The following is a 15364-nucleotide window of genomic DNA, read 5'->3' as shown; positions in this document are numbered from 1 at the left end:
GGTAATGTGCAACTGCCCCTTTAACATGGTAGATATCAGTATTGTACTGCAAAATGAGGTCTAGTAAGTGAAAATCGCAAAGGCTGATTTTGATTGTGCCCACAAGCAGTCAGTATAAACCATTACATTGTGCACTTTTATGTCCTCTCAAAAATGTTTGATCAAAGCATGTACCATGAGCAGCTTGCAGTTAAAGGCAGACCACTTAGATTAGTGTGGCGTGAGCTTACTGGAGAAGAATCTAGATGCCTGCAGTACATTGTTGAGGATTTGCCACAGGACAGCCCCCCTCCACAGTAATGCTAGCATCTGTTGAAAGGGCAAGTCACACATCACACATTTAGATTGGGACGGGATATGGTGATAGCATTAACTAGTGATTGATTGTTCCAGGGTCTGTAATGCTACTTCCATGCTTGCTATCCGTTAAACCTTTTTTTTTGCCATGTTTGACCATTCTGGCCAGTGTGTCTGTCATTGGTGACTGAAGCAGCTGCTCGTGGTAAATTGCAGCAGTAAAAGTTTAGTGTCCTGAGTAAATGGCATAAGTGGTGGTATGCCTGTGGTACAGGCAGGTTCTGTCTCTTACATACACATTTCACCATGGTGTGGATGCAACCCACATTCAGGATTTGGCCCCTCCCCTCTTGAACTGCTCTAAATAAACTAGAGGGCTTTGAGGTTATTGCAATAGGTTGAAATTTAATCTAAATGCATGTAGCAGTGGGGGTGGCAGAAGAAGGGTCCATCAATGAGTCACTGCCACATTAGGGCTGCTTTCTTCAAGCCATATGGCATATAATGGTAATTGAAATGGCTAGTAATGGCAGTTTTCACATCATCTGAGGGCACTGGGATCTGCAGGTGTGTCTGTTTACAGTCAACTAGAGTGAATGCTGTGGCCCCCAGAAGTGTATGGGTAAAATCTTGAATGTTAGGAATCTGGTAACAATCAGGAATTTCCCTTGAAGTAAGAACCCTGCAATCCCAAAAGAGCCTCATGGTACCATTTCTTTTCAGGACAAATTTGATCCTGGCAGCCTACTGACTCCCTAATGGTCACATGATTCCCATCTTGAGCAGTTCATCAAGAGCATTCTTCATGATCTGCAGATCTGCTGGACAGAGGCAGCATGGTTTGTAATATCTGGGTTGACTTTCTGTCATAACAGTGTGGTGCACTGTACTGTCTTCAAGCAAGTGCATGAATGCTATGGAGCAGAAGGTCGGGGTAGTGGAAGCACTGTTTGTCAACACCGGGCATTGCCTTGTACTAACCTGGAGGATTGTTGTCCCATGGCACCAGTGTTTATAGTGGTGGGGTGGGTCCTTTGTAATGAGTATAGTTGGAAGGTGACCCATTTGATGTAAATATCTGCAGTAAGGATAAGCACCACAGGTGGTCATGTGCCAGTGCACATGGCTGCTGATTGTTTATTCGATGCATCAGGTAATGTCAGTATGGAGTGAGGGTTCTCGTATCCAATACATGGCGTGGAGGTGATGGAAGGTGCAACGTTTAACACATGATGTATACTGTGTATAGAACTGATTTGGAGCACTGTCTGTTGGTGTATTCACCTTGTTGTCTAATAAGAGGTCCATACTGGAAGTCATAGTTGACACATGGCTGTCTGTGTGATCATTGTGGAGATCAACAGCACTCTCTGTTTTTTGTGATGTGATTAGCACAAAAACAACATTGTTTCTGATGTAAGCCAGAACCATTGTGGTGATAGTTGCAAAGTGTGTCAGCCACACTGTGCAATCTGACTGAATATTACCAAATGCTGATATGTCATGTATTCAGAGGGAAACGCAGCATCATCAGTATGGAAGCAGGGTACCAAGGCAAGTTAGAACCACTGCCATATCACATATTATTTGGTTATACATGAATCGTTTTATTGCATACAGTGAATTTGCAGAGATTCCACACCATTAGAATGACAACGATGCACTGCTAGTCTCTGATTTTTCTCCTTCAAAGATCCTATCCATTGAATGTCAGAGACAGTTCAACTTCTTGCAGCTCACAATGTTCCCAGAGACCTATTACCTACATGGCTGGCAGAAGCCTTTATCAGTAACACTGCAGGATAAGTAGTAATGTGTTGTAAGAGAGACTCAATATTTACAGATCATGATAAAATGATAATTGGAGAAGAATGTAATCAATAAATATTAAACTACCAATAGCAGATAAATCGCAGCTATCTAGGTTAATCAAGAAGGAATCATCTTTTTCCAAAGTAACAGCCCTCTTTCTAATTCAGGCATATGGGATTAAATTTATGTGGCATAAAAAAGAAAAGCATTACTCAGTAAAGTTACAGTTTATTGTTAATACAGATTTTGATTCTATGATTTCCTTGTGATTTGTTATTCTTTGTCTTGCCAGTTCTGTTCTCCTCAACAAGATATAAGGACAATGGAGCAGGAATGAATGTAACTTCACAACCAATAATAACAACCAATAATAACTTTAAAGTTTTTCCTCTGAAATCCACATTTAGAACGACTGTATTTATAAGAAGACTGAAAAGAGGCAGAGGAAGACCACTCATTGGAGAAAAACAGTTCCCAAACATGAACAAAATTTGGCAGGCAGAAAAATACATTGTAATAAAGAAGAGACACAGCAAATATGAAATTAAATTGCCATACAATGACAAAGAAAATGTAACCAATGGAAAAATGTAGGTAACCAAAAGTAAATGATCTTCAGAAAGAAAGATCAGTTAACAAGAACAAAATATCATGGAACAATGACAAGCAGGAATGATTGATAACAGATATGAACAAAACAACCCTTAAATATTACATATTTCAAGAAATGTCAAGAGTTTCTAATAAAAGCTTCTTTTTTGATTGTTGTTTATTATTTGTTTATTGATTATTTCATTATGAACTTCTAATAATAATTTCCATCTGAAAATAATGAGTGCAATGAACATTGAATTATTCAGTAGTCACTCTCTAAGTTCACCGAGTAAATAGAGGGTGTAACCATAAATAATGTAACTTACTTACTAATATTTGTGTAAGATACTACATTATCAGCTATTTAACAACAGATTGTGGCCTTTACTAGAATCATCAGATTACTGTAATAAATAGTAGTCATTTCTGCAGTCTCAAATGCTCTAAGAAAATGCCACTGGAGATTAATAGTGCTAACTGCAATTAGATACAATATTCAGTTTGAAAATTACTTAATACACCTACATAAAACGTGTGTGTGTGTGTGTGTGTGTGTGTGTGTGTGTTTGTGTGTGTGTGCGTGCGCGCGCACACACTCACTCACACACATACTCATACACAACGTGTTGAATATGTGATAGACAAACAGCAAATTATTCACTTGAATTCTTCTGTTTTGCAGGTTCTTAGCCGAGATGGCCTGACCCAGCTTTCTACAATTGTTCATGAATGGAACAATTTGACTGGTGATTTTAACATAATAGTGACATTTCCAACAGATAATTTGCATCCAAAGATGAAAGCTGTCTTTTTGGGAGCTGGATTTCTTTTGGTAATACTTTTAATAATATTCACTAGTCTAATTAATTGTATGAGAGGATTATTTATAAAATTTATACTTCTGAGAATTCTAATGCACATAAAAATGAAAGATGACAATAAGATACATTGGTGAGCTCAAGAAAACATGAAACATAAAAACTGAACTCTTTGGAAACTTGTACAAAATGAAAGAGATAGTGATAAATTTAGGATGTTATGCACAAAACCTTAAAAAAGGGCAGAAGATTAAGGTTTATATCTGTTGATATTGAGTTCATTACAAACAGAGGGCAAGCTTTCTTTTGGGAAGAATGGGAAAAGAAACTGATTATGCCCTTGTAAATGAACTATCTTTTCTCTTTGATACTTGTCTCATTGTACATGTCTTACTCTATCTTTACTTTCCTTTATTACTGTAGAACAGAATAAATATATACATATACACCCTGGGCAGTCCCCTGTGAACCTCCTGGCAGAGGATGCTTCTCACTGTACCAACTGTTAGAGTTTCTTCTCATTCTCATATAGGGCATGGGATACTGATTGCTGAAATTCCTTTTTTTACACTCTCTTTTACTCTAGCCTTATCTTCATTGCTGTATTAGATAATTGGTTCACAAGGGAATTTACTGTGATAGTAGATTCCTCACTTATTATTGGCTCTTAAAACTCTGTAAGGTGACTTCTTGTGTTAGCTGCATTTATCTTCAAATGTCAGCCCATACAGGTTTTTTAGTATTTGCATGATATGCCTACTTCCCCATGACTCAGACAGATCTGGTACCATATGTACTACCCTTCTCTGTGTATGTTCAGTGTCCATTCAGTGGCATGGGTGTCACACACCTGAGCAACATTGTAGAATGGGTACAAGAGCATTATGGAAGCAATCTCCTTTGTAAGCTGACTATATTTTCCTTGAATCCTATCAGTGAACCAAAGTATGCCAGCTGATTTACCTACAACTGAACCTATCCATTTGTTCCATTTCATATCACCACAAATTGTTACCATATTTACTTGAATCTAAGCCGCACTCGAATCTAAGCTGCACCTGAAAAGTGAGACTCGAAATCAAGGAAAAAAAAATTTCCCGAATCTAAACCGCACCTGAAATTTGAGACTCGAAATTCAAGGGGAGAGAAAAGTTTTAGGCCGCATCTCCAAATCAAAACAAAGTTGGTCCATTGTAATATGAGACACAATTTAGGTCGAATGAATGATGATACAGATGCAGTAGTTTGGTTCGAGTCGTAAGCTTAGCAGTTAAGCTTTACCAGGTAGCCATTGCTATGCGCCAGGCACTCTGTCCTTATTTATACGGGTACCCTTCCTTTTTCACGTGCTTCGTCTGGTTTGAATTGATTGCTTATTTTTCTTTTATTTGATAATTGCTGTTCTCTTTGTTATATGTGTTTACGTCAATCTAAGTTGAAATTGCATTATTGTACTGTGTCATGCATTGTTTGTCGCATTCTGATACTGTGTGTTTACGACCTGTCGCTGCTTGTGTCATGGCTTGCTTTTGTGCACGCTACCGCCACTTAAAAAAAAAAAAAAAAAAAAAAAAAAAAAAAAAAAAAAAAAAAAAAAATGGCATGAGACTGCTATTTGTTGTTACTTACACTGCTGCTTTCTCTGATAATGATCAAAAATGGCTCTGAGCGCTATGGGACTTAACACCTGGGCTCATCAGTCCCCTAGAACTTAGAACTACTTGAACCTAACTAACCTAAGGACATCACACACATCCATGCCCGAGGCAGGATTCGAACCTGTGACCGTAGCAGTCGCGTGGTTCCAGGCTGAAGCGCCTAGAACTGCTCGGCCACACCGGCTGGCTGATAATGATCAACAAGAACCAAATAATAGACTGTGTATGATAGAAGATGTTCTGAACGAGAGTTTAGGTAAAATTTTTCTCCGTTTGAAACTCTTTGCAGACACCTCTTTTGTACATTACATTCTGAACAGAAATTAGAGTCATCTTAGATTTAAAAATCTAGTCAATTGCTGTGCTTCATTTCTATCTGTATCACTATGGGGCATGAGAATAATATGAATATGAACATGACATGATATGGATGTTCTTCCGCATTTGCTGTTGTCTCACACTAGTTTCGTAGTTAGTAGGCAGACAGGATTTAAATGAGATAGCAGCAAACACGAAAGAATACATGACAAAATGTTTGTATTCGTATTATTCTTATGGTGAAGAGAATACTGCATGTGATTCACAATTCATAAAAGTTCCTATTAGGAACTATCTATTCTCACAGATAGGAAAAAATTCAGAACTTAGAGTTGGCCATATTGACAAACATCCCAAACAGTCTTACCATTTGGATTTTCGTAGTACATTGAAATGCTACTACATTCAAAGATGAACAATACGGAATTTGTATTTACTTCATTGGATAATGTATGAAAATGCAGTGGTCGAAACTCGGGGCAGAGAAAAAAGCTCATCTTCAACTTTTTTTTTTTTTAATTTATTTACTGACTCAGAGGTTTTGGTGCCAGTATTTATCTTTGTGCCTGCAAAGCATGTCTGTGTAGCGCTACATATATTCGACGGCAGAAGTTAGTTGTGGCGGCACCTACTAACATTTTTCAGAACTTCCACTTACTTTGCACTCGATTCTAAGCCGCAGGCGGTTTTTTGGATTACAAAAACCGGGAAAAAAGTGTGGCTTAGATTCGAGTAAATATGGTAGACCCAGATGGTTGTATGAGTTTGACTGATTCTATTTGTTATTCACTGATATTCCAGCCGTGGGGTCTTACGTTTTTGAGTTTCACAATTTCACAGTTCTGATGTCTTAAACTGAATAGCTAATCTTTGCACCACTTTGAAATCTTATGAAGATATGAAAAGACATTTGTGCTGGTTTCTTCAAGTAGTACTTCATCACAGATAAATGCATCACGTGCTTCAGTTGGAGGTTGCTACTAAATTGTCTGTTAAGTTTTTAATATGCAACATAAAGAGGAGATGTCCCAGCACACTTCTCTGGGGCATGCCTGAAGTTACTTATACATCCACAATGATTTTTCATGCATCATAACATGCTATTCTCACTACCAATAAGTCATTCACACACTCACAAATATCATTTGATACTTAATATCATGACATGTGTAAATTTGTCTGTCTTCTATCACTTTAGTTGTAGGTCTAAATTTTGTGGTCTGTGCTCTCTTCCAGACAGTGTATACAATTGTATATTATGCATACAATGGTATGTTGTGTTTACGAGTGTAAGTAACTCAGATGCAAAATCTGTATAGCATGTGACACAGATTTCGTTAGCCCTAGAGGATTGTTCAATTTAGTAAATTAAGTTTATCTCAATGACAGTGGGACTAATATCTATAATTACAATTGTAGCTAGACTTTACTGCTCCGTAAATCGTTCATAGTATGACAAGTTCAGTATAATATAGAACAAGTAAGCACAGTGATATGTGGATTATGTAAGATGATATGATGTCAAAAGTGGTATGGATTAATATGTAATGTGGTATGATAAGGTTAGATGAGGGCAATCAAAAAATTGTAACACACTGTGGTCAGATTAAGACATGATGAAATAATATACTGTAAGTGCACACTTTGTGTTTATCTATAATTTGTTTTTAGACCCAATAATCAGAAATAATTTAGCTATACAATTAATAGTCAATGGTTTGTATGACCACAATAGCATAGTGATTTATTTAGCTGAGCAAAACTTGTGAAATACCTTTCAGTTTGACTTTTGTAAGGGACTCTATACTCAGAAAAGAATACATGATGTCATAAATGAAGTCCTAACAGAGCTAAACTTGTGTAGCTTTGACAAAACCTTTGATTGTGTTGATTACAAGATTTACTCAGAAAATTAAAGTGTTATAGCAGCAATAATGTGCTTTTGGGTATACAGCTGGGTTGTTGCATCTAATTTATGCATAATACTTTGATGACAATCCATCCTTGTCAGGTCCCATGAGTTTTCCTGTTATGTATACTTGGTGCTTAAATTCAAACCAGACTGGCTGGAAAAAACAACTCTGCTGTATACATATTAATCAACATTTTATTGCTTTAAGGGAAACCTTCTTGATTGATGGAAACCTTAAAGCCATAACAGAAAACAGAGGGTTTCATTCACAGACTGTATCCCAAGTGTGAAAATATCTCCACAATGGGAAACCATAAAATGTGGAACACCACAGGGATTGGTACAGAGCCCCTTCTTGTTTGTAGCTTACATAAATAATAATCCTCCAATGATTTTAAAGGGCAGTTCAAAATTCTACATCTACCTCTTAGTCTATAAACCACCATGATGTGCATGGCAGAGGTTATGTCCCAGTGTACCATATTAGGGTTTCTTCCCATTGCATTTATGTATGGAGTGTAAGAAGAATGACAGTCTGAATGCCTCTATATGTGCAGAAATTCTTCTAATCTTATCTTCATGATCCCTGTGTGCTGTGTGAGAAATTCACAGGGGATTGTAGTATATTCCTAGAGTCATCAATTAAAGTCAGTTATTGAAACTTTGTTAATAGACTTCCTTGGGAGAGTTTGCATCTATCTTACAGAGTCTTCCAGTACAGTTCCTTCAGTATCTCTGCGACACTCTCCCATGGATCAAACAAACCTGTGACAATTCAAGCTGCCCTTCTCTGTATACATTAAATATCCCATGTTTGTCCTGTTTGGTATGAATCCCATACACTTGAGCTATATTCTAGGACTTGTTGTATGAGTTATTTGTAAGCAATCTCCTTTGCAGACTGATTGAAATTCTCCAGTACTCTACTGATAAATGAAAGGCTGCCACCTGCTTTTACCACAACTGAGTCTGTGTGATCATTCCATTTCATATACATAGAAGATGTTACCCTCAGGTATTTGTGTGAGTTGGCTGAGTCCAAAAGTGTCTCATTAAAATTATAGTTATAGGTTACTATGTTTTTCACTTTGTGAGGTTTACAGTTTTACATTTCTTCCCATTCCATTCATGTATGGAGTGTGAGTGGAATGACTGTCTGAATGCCTCTGCATGTGCAAAAATCTTATCAAGATCTGATCAAGAGCTTCTTTCAGGCGGTACTTCATCATAGATAACTGCATCATCTGCAAAAAGTCTGAGGTTTTTATTAATACTGCCTGAAAGGTTATTAATGTACAACATGAACAGCAAGGGTCCAAACTCCCTTCCCTGGTGCACACCTGAAGTTACTTCTACATCTGATGATGAATCTCTATCCAAGATAACATACTGCATCCTCACTACTGAAAGTCCTCAACCCAATCACAAACTTCACTTGGTACCCCATATGATCATACTTAAGACAATAAGTGTGGGTGTGGTACTGAGTTAAATGCTTTTCAGAAATCAAGAAATACTGCATGTATGTTACTGCCTGTATCCAGAGCTTTCGGTATGTCATGTGAGAAAATTTCAAATCAGGTTTCACACACTTAATGTTTTTGGAATCAATGCTGGATGGCATTGAGGAGGACATTCTGTTCAAGGTATCTCATTATGTTTGAGCTCAGAGTATGTTCTAACATTCTGCAACAAATCAGTGACAAGGATTTGGATGGTAATTTTGCGGATCACTTCTACTACCCTTCTTGTAGATTGGTATCACCTGTGCTCTTTTCCAGGAACTGGGAATTGTTTATTTTTTGAGGGATCTACAATAGAGTATCATCAGAAGAGAGGCTATGTCAGCTACAAACTCAGTATAGAATCTGATGATGATACCATTGGGCCCTGGAGCTTTATTCAGTTTTAACAATTTCAGGTGTTCCTCAATACCAATGACACTAATATTTGTTTCATTCATCTTTTCAGTGATACAAGGCTTAAATTGGGGAAATCCTCCTGCATTTTCTTTTGTGAAGGAGCATTTGAAAAATGGAATGAAGCATTTCAGCTTTTGTTTTTTACCTGAGTTCCATGTATAATATTTGCTGATTATACAAGCATACTAATCAAGAGACCAAACACAGTCCTGACAGACACAGATCAGATGATAGGTGAATATGATGTTAAATGAGTGATAATTAACAGTTTGAGTAATAAAGTCATAAGACTCATACAATTTCAAACAAACAATAATGATGTTTTATCACCAGAAGTAGATGTTAATAGTCACATACTGCATGAAGCACAGTGAGTAAAATCCTTAGTGCCCAGCTGAATAACATATTAAAATAGAGTCAACACTTAGATAAAACTAATTGACAAGCTCAGTTTATTTTGTTATGCTATTAGAAGCATTGCCTATTGTGTTGATCAGAGTCACCCTTTTGGCTTATTCTGCATATTTTCACTCCTAGTTACCTTGTGAAGTTATTTTCTGGGACTGTGCAACCACATAAAGAAAATGAAGTATTTGTTTAGAAGAAGTGAGTATTAAAGATTTTATTCAAAGTAGATACCCATAAATTTTGTAAAGTATTTTTCAGGATCATGAAATTCTTACACTCACATTATAACTAATTCACATTACCAGCTCTGTTGCCCTCAGCAGCTTGCATGCTCCTCTTTATCATTGAAACTGGTTGAAACAGTTGGTTACAGAAGGGTAGCTTCAATAATATAGCCTGCACAGTATGCTGAGAATTTCAGTTACTTTCAATACAATTCTCAATACAGTTAAAATTTACTGTTTCTGGCCAGTTCTATTCTCACAAGTTCTGCCAAATGAAGGTAAATGAATAGCTACATACTGCACTTATTCATACTTCTTATTACACAGTCCTAGTGCAGCAGGATTAATCTCAACAAGATAGTCAGTAATTGTTTAGTGTGGCAAAAGGGCAATTAACATTGTAGTCACTATGTAAAATGGCAGGGCAGTTCCACTATAATAACACAATATCTTTCAGACTGAAAAGAGGCACCAAAATTATACAAGTTTACTTAGTCGCCATATGTTCTCATTAGTTAACACTGTATATGATGGCAGATGATTATCACTATGCCAGTAGGTCATTGTTAAGAGCTAACACCATGAACCACATCCGACACATACTCACAACAGTAAATAATTAGAAAATAATGTCACCAAGTTATTAAGAGACAAACAAAGGGACATGAAGTCTGACTTGGGCATGTTACATTTCATGAGTTATTAACTCTACCCAGCTGACTGCAATGAACTATCCTATTCCTACCTATACAGATGTTGCATCTATTGGTATTGGTTAAAAACAGTCTTGGTTGCAATTTTAGTTGTTTATTTGTCAACGATGCATTTCGCCTTATTCAGGCATCTTCAGGTTATTTTTTCTAGACGGACACGAGAGGCACCAAGAACTGTATATCATCATCCTGTGAACAGGAATGCGTTATGAAGATCTTGGTGTCTCTTGCATCCATCAAAAGATAACCTGAAGATGCCTAAATAAGGTGAAACATGTAACTGAAAAATAAAAAACTAAAATTGCAACCAAGACTGTTTTTAACCAATACTGTTAAGCACTTGTTTTCTGTATGCCACATATGAATTGGAAGAATTTGGATGTTGCATCTGTTTTCTGGCCAGAGTGCAGACTGTGTGGCTCAAATGGCACAAGAACAAAGTGCTATTTTGTAAACTACATAATATTTTGAAAATTGGTTAGGTTGAATTCGGCTGTTTTGAATGAACTACAAACTTTTAATAAAATTTGGCTTATAAAAACGTTACTTATTAGAAATTTAGAAAAATATGTGGATGCTATTATGCTTCCACAGTCTGAATCCCCTTGTTCACAAGTATAGGCACCATACTGAAACTCATGAAATTATTAATTAGTGAGTTATATAATTAGTACCATACATCATACTGTACAGAAAAATTAAAGTAAAAGAAGTAGGTAGCTGAAGTTCAAACTCCAACAATAGATAGGGAAAAATCAGCTACAAAATTTGGTAGTGTCTCAGAACTACAGGTTTAATTATTTCAGAAGGTAATTAGCTTCAAATGATTTAAAATATACTACTGGAAAGTCAGAATGCTTATCTTTTGAAAGGTGTAGGTCATTACATTGGATTCTGTCAATTATTTTACATGTTTTTTTTTCACTTATTGAACTGTAATATTATTTTGAAGCATCTATAACTTTTAATTAAAGTTATCTATAGCCAAATTAATGGCATTAATGGAATCAAGGTAGTAAGAAAAATTAACAGAATGATGGGGATATTACTGCCCGGGAACTGGGTGTTTGTGTTGACCGTACCATTTCATCATCATCATCATCAACAGTGACTAGATTGGACTGTGTAAAAAATTGGACTGTGAAAAAAATTGAGACTTTGTATGGGTCTGATTACCATGCAGTTGAGCACCCTACAAAACAAACATCATCATCCACATGCCACAGACCCAGTTATTGTATGAAACACAAGTGTCAGCATAGTACTTGTTTGTTTGATTATGAGGATATACAATAAGGAATCTTTCCTGGTCATCAATCTTATAATTTTATCATGTTTAGAGAGGAGCTGACTGACTTTTCAGAAATAATATGATAGCTAGTCATTTTTTAAATTTGTATACCAACAAGTGGTTATTTTGTAATCCTGTTACTACACTAATATCTTTTAGTATCATTCAAAATTTATTTCCTCAAATATTGATTTCAGTATCCACTACTGGACTTTGGTGCTAACCTACCTGTTACAGCAATTTTAATTCCTATTGGTTCTTTAAACTGGCTAATGTCAATTAAAGAAATAAATTCTTTAACTAAAGATTCTGCTGCTCCTGAATCCAAATACAGCTCCACTTTGATATTTGCTTACCTACCATTTTAGTAATACCCAAGGAAAACTGTCTTCCCATCCACTTATTTCTTGCAAATTACTATAATAATTTTGTGATAATTGTACCGGGCGTAATGTTCTAACATGACATAGTTCCCCCGTGTGCCAATATGCTGTGGTCTAGGGGCAGCATTTGTGACTAGCAAACAAAATGTCTTCTGTTCTGAGTTTGAACCCAGCCACTACTTAAATTTTGAATAAAATATCATCAGCATTATCAGTCAAACACTTCTGACATAAGGAACTGCCCTCATTCTGCCAAGAGCCTCATCAAAGAGAGTGGAGGACTAGATGGAGTTTCAGGGCACCCTCTTTCCTTTAGGAGACATACTGCTCCAAAAAAGTGGAAGAATCAGCAATGATCAACAGCATGAAGATGCAGAAGGCAGGGAAACTACTCCATTAAAGACCCACAATGTGTATTGACAGGATATGTGACCTATACCAGGAAATGTGTTTTGATAATATCTCCTTTGATACAAGATTCCAGATTAGTCTCCAATTTAGATATCTAGAAGTGGACTGCTGAGACATGGGTTACCATGAGAAAAAGACAGAATAAGCAATGAAAAGGTAATTTCTATGACTTGGAACATAAAATACCAGATATTTGAATGTATTAGGAAAAGTAGAAAACCTGAAGAAGGAAATGCAAAGCCTCACTCCAGTGGAGGTAAGTGAAATGGAGTGTAAGGAAGATAATGGTTTGTGTATGTAGGGTAATACAAACAGCAGCTGAAAATGATATAATGGGAGTAGAATTCATTATAAATAGAACAGAGGTTGAGTTACGGTGAATAGTACTGTGAAAGGATTGTCCTCATTAGAACTGACAACAAACTGATGACAAAAACAACAGTTCAATATACATCCTGATGTTGGAAACAGGAGTTGAATAAGTTGAGAAAGAACATGAGGACATTGATCAGGTAAGTCAGCATGTAAAAGGTGATTTAATACAATAATCATGGGTGACTGGAAGATGCTAGTAGGTGAAGGAATAGAAAAAAGAGTTATGGGAGGATGTGGGTTTGGTAGTAGGAGTAAGAGAGGAGAAAGAGTAATAGAACTGTGCAATAAATTTCAGGTAGTAATAATGAATACACTGATAAAAACTCACAAGAGGAGGGCATACATTTGGCAAAGGCTCAGGCAGATTCTAGCTGGACTATATCATGATCATACAGTCTTTTTAAGGCATACCCAGAAGCAGATGTTGACTTGGATCATAGTTTAGTGATGATGAAGAGCAGAGTGAAGCTTAAGAGATCTGTCCACAAGAGTCAATGTGGGAAAAAGTGTAATTATAACCTATAAGGGATGGTGGGACGAGTTTCATATTTTACAAGGCTGCAGATACTATGATAATGAGTACCACAGAAGGCAGTTCTGTAGACAAAGAATGGACATAACAAAAAAGGCAATTACAGAGGTTTGACACAAAAACATAGTTACAAGGAAGGTATTTGCAAAAGAACCAAAGGTAGCACATGAAATACTATTTCAAATGATTGAAAAAAAAGGAAATACTCATGGAAAAACAGGAATGCTTCAGTATAAGTAAGTAAGAAGTGAAATAAAGTAGAAATAGCAGGAAATTCAAGGTGAATTGCATGCAGAAAAAATGTGAAGAAATCAAAAAGGATTTGGTCACTGAATAGACACATTCAGCATATAGAAATGTCAAAGCAACATTCATTGAAATTGAAAGCAAAGGGGTGAAAATTAAAAGTGCAGTGCAAATTCCACTCTTAAATGTAGAGGAGGGAGGATATAGCTGGAAAGAGCTTGTCTGATGCAATGATAGAAGAAGAAATGGGAATAGTTATAGAAGACATAGGGGCTCAAGTATTTGAGTAGGAATTTAACAGTGTTTTGGAAGAACTGCAAGCCAATGAGGATGTAGTGATGGGCAAAATTCCTTCAATAATCGAAATATCATTGGAGGAAATGGCAACTTCTCAAGTAGTTGTGTAGAGACCATGAGACTAGAGATATATCAGCACACACTCCACTGCAGAGTGAAAATCTCATTCTAGAGATATACTCTCAGACTTTTGGAAAAATATCATCCACCTGTGGAACATTGCTTCACAAAGAAACTTTGCTGGTGGTCAACTTGACTCTGGTGCTTCAGGCTTTTTGAATCAGTTATTCTGAAGACTTCACTATGTTTGGATGCTGTATTGTGAATGTTCATATCATAAATGAAACTAGTGCTATGTAGCCTGCATAGCTTTAGAAGCCTGTGTTTACCTAGTGTAACCATCCCCCATAAGCTGTTTGGCTATGTTGGTGAATCCTGATCATCACAATCAAGTAAATTCAACATATCTGCCTTTACTTCAATGACAATGCTGACTGTGCTTACATTGTGCTGTGCAGTTTCCAGTGGCAGACAATTTTTCTCCAGTCACAATGCCAGTCACTGTGGACAACATCTCACATGCAACTCATGTGACAGAAATTGATGACATTCTATTGGACAGTGGGGTGTGCAGCAACACCAAACAATGGAAGTTGACAAACAATTTACACTGTGATTTTGCAGAGAAACTGTTTATTTCACAAACTGGGCTTCATCTGAACCATGGTAATCCAACCAATTTGATATATGTTTCATCATTTTCAATGAGACAACTGTGCCACATGTGAATATGATCACTTCAGAGCTCATACAACCAGTTACATCAACTTCCATGCTGTTTATCATGCGTCATGTCATGCCACTTATGGACAAAACTTTCTTGGCATTTCTTCCAATATGAACATTTGCTGTGGCTGCTATGGTCACAGGTTTGAATCCTGCCTCAGGCAAGGATGTGTGTGATGTCCTTGGGTTAGTTAGGTTTAAGTAGTTCTACGTCTAGGGAACTGATGGCCTCCGATAGTGCATAGACCCATTTGAACCATTTTGAACATTCCCCATCCAGTCCTTTGGCATCAGGACATACCTCAAACTACCACCTTCCCAGCCAGAACAACCTACTTGTAGTTCACTATCATCGACATTATCTTCA

The 15364-nt window shown here is 36.8% G+C and overlaps 1 protein-coding gene across 1 annotated transcript in view; it reads left to right on the top strand.

Moving 5' to 3' along the window:
• Nucleotides 1-15364, top strand: part of LOC126249265 (phospholipid scramblase 2-like) — a 145142-nt gene that overhangs the window by 118095 nt on the left and 11683 nt on the right. The window contains exon 9 of the mRNA XM_049950922.1: nt 3386-3535. Coding sequence (XP_049806879.1) covers nt 3386-3535 — 150 coding nt within the window. The remainder of the gene's footprint in view (nt 1-3385; nt 3536-15364) is intronic.

Source organism: Schistocerca nitens, chromosome 1 (assembly GCF_023898315.1).
Source record: "Schistocerca nitens isolate TAMUIC-IGC-003100 chromosome 1, iqSchNite1.1, whole genome shotgun sequence".
NCBI classification, from domain to species: Eukaryota; Metazoa; Arthropoda; class Insecta; order Orthoptera; family Acrididae; genus Schistocerca; species Schistocerca nitens.
Note: the sequence above shows the minus strand (reverse complement) of the source record. Positions and strands in the feature narration are given on the sequence as shown.